The 4,114-nt window shown below is 53.0% G+C and overlaps 1 protein-coding gene across 1 annotated transcript; it reads left to right on the forward strand.

The window, feature by feature from the left end:
- Positions 1–249: 249 nt before the first annotated feature.
- MONBRDRAFT_29842 (uncharacterized protein) lies at positions 250–2,426 on the forward strand (the record flags this gene model as incomplete). Its single annotated transcript, XM_001750273.1, has 9 exons — positions 250–255; positions 334–460; positions 557–669; positions 788–895; positions 1,016–1,092; positions 1,173–1,314; positions 1,446–1,543; positions 2,017–2,100; positions 2,333–2,426. The coding sequence occupies 9 exons, from the start codon at positions 250–252 to the stop codon at positions 2,424–2,426; spliced, it is 849 nt and encodes a 282-aa protein (XP_001750325.1).
- Between the last annotated feature and the right edge of the window lie 1,688 nt (positions 2,427–4,114).

Genomic DNA, 4,114 nt, shown 5'->3' on the forward strand with positions numbered 1-4,114 from the left:
CGAAGCCAGACGTCCGCTGCCACTAAAGAACCACCACCAAACAACACGGCCACGCGCAACTCCAAGTCAGAACCTGTTTTTCCACGAACCCCCATCCCCCTCCCTTCCCTCTTGTAGATCACTCGATGCTTGGGGTTGCACTCATCAGCACCTGAATTGATCTCCACGCTCAGAGCCACAGCGCCACGTGCACCTTCCATTACATCTGGCACCTTGGTGTCTATCGAGGATGGTGTCTGGCAAAATGCGATGGCGGTAGGCACTCCTCTCAACGCTGTCGTTTGAGGTGGGCCATGATCATTTCAATTCATCCTCTGCTGATGCCCGTCACAGGACGCCTTTGTACCCAACAACGACAAGTTTCTGGTGATTGCCGTTTTGGGGCGCGAGCATTCGGGCAAGTCCACCCTGCTCAATGCTTTTGATCAAGACGCGCAGCTTAGCACTACCGATGGCAAAGGTTTGATCTTGCTTCCAGCCCCTGCCCACTGATTCGTGCCTTTCCCGCTGCCCACCGTTTTCACAACCTCACCCGTTGTTATGCAACCAAAATCAGCCACTCCATCCTTTCCTATTGCTTCCGAGGATCAAGTGCTAAGTGGGCAACGCTGCACGCGTGGCATCAACTTTCGCATCACGTCGAATCGGCATATTCTCTTGGATCTTCAGGTGAGTGTGTAATTGTGTGGTGCTCAAAATTCTCTGTGTGCATGTGGCGTGTCGTCGCGCTGCCACATCATGCCATGCACCAACTGCATCTCATCATCACCCTGCCATCGTTTTCCAGCCCCTCCTCAGCTTAAGCGAGTTGGATGAGCTCATGGATATCCCATCTGACAAAATCCCCTTTGGCTTGGAAACGGCTGAGCAACTTCTTCGCCATCGTGCCTGCCAGGTTTGTATAGCCTTGCCCATCCGCGTGATTGACAATGCTCATTCAACAGGTGCAACATATCCTCACTGGGTGCTGCACCTGCTGCTTACTCTGTGCTGGCATTTCATGCTTCAACCGTAGTTGATTCTGTTTGCCATGTCCGTGGCACACGTGGTCTTGGTGACGCAACGTTGGACGCCAGACACTGAGCTTTGGAGGTCCGCATGCTCGCGCCAAGATGAGGAGACACGTTTTGAGCAGCCTTTGCTCATCCTTCTGTTGTCATTTGTGCGAATAGTTTGCTCCGCATGTGTGATCACATGGCCGCACCCCGACCAGACCGCTACCTGCCCGCCAAGGAACCGGCCTGGCAGCGCATTGCGGCCAAGCTCATGGTCATGGCACCCACCTATGCAAAGCTGGTGATGGTCTACAACCGGGTATGTCTTCGAGGCCGGCATCCCTGACGATTTCCTGAACCCCTGTGGCACGGACTTTTTCTCGTGCCACGAGGGCAAACAAAGGGTACAGATGCCTCTCTCATTGCCGGGTTGCCAACCACCAATTCTAGGCACCGCGTGAATTTTTTGTTCCTGGTGTCACCGAGCGTCTCATTGACATGGCCGAACTTTTCTTCCATCACAGCTACTCGACGCTTCTTGATTGCGGGTTGGTAGCGTACCAAGATGTTCTTTCTTATTGCCCGCTAATCACGGCATTCGTTGCCACTCATGTGAGTGCCATGAACCCCTAGCTCGGGGTCACAAAAGTCAGGTTCAAAAGGGCACGGGTATCGGCGCCAGCGCGCGTGTCGCACCAACGCAGACGATGCTCCCGGCGACCATAATGAGTCTCAAACGCAAGCCGGGGCCAACGCATCAAGCTCCACACGTGGCGCGGCTTCAGGAAGCTCCAGGCCCAACCGAGCTCATTCGCGACCAGCTTTTGTCTGCTTGCCTTCACGTGACGATCGGGCGGGGCATGGCGGCTACTCTGGACATCCCTCGTTTGACCTTGCATGCGCTGAGCTTCGAGAGCAGGTTTGTGTGTTGCACGGCGTGTTGTACCGACTGCTTGCTGCTGTTCGAGCGATGATATGGCCCACATGCTCCATTCGCGACTCATATCGCGTGCCCGAGCAGGTGTACGCTCTGCCCCGTCGGGCCATTTGTCGTGGGCGGCAATCTGAAGCCACGGAAGCAGAGTGGTATTCCCATGCTGCATCGGTTGGTATTTCTGATTGCTGAAGGGGTGCTCTTGCTCGTGTCGTGTTGGATTCTGGCCCTTACATGTACCACATTCTTGTGATCGCTTCAGGTCTGGCAGGCTCTGCAGCAGCCTTCCCTTGCTGACCTGTTGCAGCACCAGCGTTTGGCTGGGATGTATTAGCTCGTTTCAGACACGGCACTGCCATTTTCTCAATTGATGCCACCTATTTTCAACCACCATGCCAACAAGACAGTCCGGTATCAAGGATTTTGTGTCTGGTCGCACCGGACGTGACATGCTCTTTGTACCAAAAATGTCAGCAGCACGACGTTTGGATCCTTGATGTGTTGCTGCTGGGAGGGCTGAAGCTTACCACGCATATCACAGCACAGTCTTGGCTTTGACCGACCTCACACATGTCAATCAGATATAATTTGACTGCAGAACACGGGGCGCATATTCATGCAGCAACATCATATTCAGCTCGGCAGGCCTCTGTGTGCGATTGATACGCTGGAGAGTGATACATTTGAGCATCAATTGAGCGGTTTACGCTCATCAGGAACGGCAGGTCAACCAACATAATAATAAGTCAAGATGGTGAGAAGAACGTGCAAGAACATGGAACCGCGAAAGACACTCCGAAATGGTTCTTTTGTGGTCTTGTGGCCAAGGAGCTCTTGGGCAAATAGAGCACCTGGCCAGCCACCAAGCAGCCCTAGGGCGAGAAGCTTGGCTTCCGATTCGCGCCAGCTGGATGCTTATCAGACCAGTAACAGTTGAAGGTGAAGGTACTCATCACGCCCATGACCGTCCAAATGTTAAAGAACACATTCGAACGCCACGTGAAGAGAAACATGCAAATCAAGACGTGACCGATCGCGGCCGTGAACATCTTCCACATCTTTGGTCGTGTGCCACTGTGGGCGGTGTGTGTGGTTTGAACAGGTCAATGTATGGTTTCGGACTGCGCCTGTGTTCTCCTCCTTCGCTTCCTGGTTGTGGCACTGGGTTTGAACCCTCTTCCCCCCGGATCCACCAATTCAACAATCTGATCGTTTCTATAGAAGTTTATGCCCCACGATCGCAAGCGTGTAAAGATCTCCTGGAAAAACCGTTTTGATAAAGCCGTCCTTATCCCCTTCACCTCTGATGCTTCATGTGCGGCAGTCCAGGGCCACGACCAGTGTTGTATTCATCTGACACTGCGTCGTGGCCTAGTGCGACGGGTGACCACCTTGCGCCACTGGGCCACGGTGCAGCGGCAAATGTGCCCTGCTCCGGTTATGGTCCCAGCCTGTCATGCATGAGCAGGTAGACAACCTTTTTTTTCTTCATTAAAAGACCACGTGCATCGGCAGGTTCCCTTTTGCTCAGAGCGAGTTGAGTTGCTCAATGACTCGTTTCTGTTTACGATTGTGTGGCGAGCAGGACACATGCGATGAGCGGCCAACTTGCGCCACTGGGGTATGGTGCAGCGGGACATGCGCCACTGCACTGCTTATGAATCCTGGTTGGTGGCAAGAGCACGCAAAACCACTTCATGTTCCTTTTTTCATATTTCCATGCGAATTTTCAATCCTTGATGTACTGACTTCTTCCACGATCTCAGTCGCAGTAGTGCCAGTCCATGTCGGCGGCCTGTTCTGGTGATTAACAATGATCCTCTCTCCTGCATGAGGCGGTCTGGGGCCACAATGCCTTTCAGTGACATCTGACATAGTAATGTGGTCCCCACAAGCAATGGCAAATGCCACTCGCATTAATTGTGGACTCAGCCCTTCTGTGCGGTAGCCTCTTTAAACCTACAAGAACAAGTAAAACAGATTCTATCGGTTCAATCTGCCGGTTCACCGGTAGATTTTTTTTTTTCTAGCCCAAGTTCTCACCCGACTGGTTCACAAGTTTCTGCCGTCATGCCGATCTGGGGTCAATTGTGGTTGAGGATCGGTCCAGGAAATGTGAGATCAATGTTCGTCAGATCCCCTGATGTGGATAAGCTTTTTTTTTGGGGGGGGGGGGGGGGGGGTT

The sequence above is a fragment of the Monosiga brevicollis genome, genomic scaffold (assembly GCF_000002865.3).
Source record: "Monosiga brevicollis MX1 MONBRscaffold_39 genomic scaffold, whole genome shotgun sequence".
Lineage (NCBI taxonomy): Eukaryota > Choanoflagellata > Craspedida > Salpingoecidae > Monosiga > Monosiga brevicollis.